Below are 637 nucleotides of genomic sequence, written 5' to 3'. Positions count from 1 at the left end.
CCGTGTTACTTACCAGCTGTATCAAAAAGGCCTAATGTGTATGGCTCCCCTCCTATCATAACAGTCACAGCATAGTTGTCAAATACCTGTGGAAGGAAGAAGAGTCAATATAACACACAATGTTCCTCAAACTGCATTCTCCCTCCCACATAAATACACACACATTGTATTTCCAGCAACTATCCTATCCTACAACAAAAACAAAAAGGAACTTGCAATTGCAGCAAATTAAGAGTCCCCTTTAAAACAAGACAACGCTATTGATCAGAAGAATACCATTCCATGCAGCAAAGGTCAGCAGAGCTACCTTATGCAGCATCATATGTCATACTAACAAATTTCATGAGAAAGCAATACATGATACATGCCAGTTGTCTTTCTGGCAAGAAAAATAAATTAACTATAAAATATCCACATTTCTTTCAAAGTCACTGTGGATCTGGGCATGAAATAGCTTATTAGAAAAACTCATATACATAAAGAAATATCTTCTCTGGAATATCTTGGAAGTAGAAACATGTAATATCACTGCCATAATAAAATAATTAAAAGAATTCAATATCTTTAGAACTGCAAATATATTCAATTCTAATTGAAGCCCTGTGCTCCTGCTGTTAATTATCAAAATTTGACTCAC

At 34.9% G+C, this 637-nt stretch overlaps 1 protein-coding gene across 2 annotated transcripts in view; it reads right to left on the bottom strand.

Moving 5' to 3' along the window:
* Nucleotides 1-637, bottom strand: part of LOC119588546 (cdc42 homolog) — a 15,887-nt gene that overhangs the window by 5,114 nt on the left and 10,136 nt on the right. For both annotated transcript variants that reach the window (XM_037937185.1, XM_037937186.1), the window contains exon 3: nt 14-86. In XM_037937185.1, coding sequence (XP_037793113.1) covers nt 14-86 — 73 coding nt within the window. The remainder of the gene's footprint in view (nt 1-13; nt 87-637) is intronic.

This window comes from Penaeus monodon, chromosome 24 (assembly GCF_015228065.2).
Source record: "Penaeus monodon isolate SGIC_2016 chromosome 24, NSTDA_Pmon_1, whole genome shotgun sequence".
Classification (NCBI taxonomy): Eukaryota; Metazoa; Arthropoda; class Malacostraca; order Decapoda; family Penaeidae; genus Penaeus; species Penaeus monodon.
The sequence above is the reverse complement of the archived record's forward strand: the minus strand, read 5'-3'. Positions and strand labels throughout refer to the sequence as shown.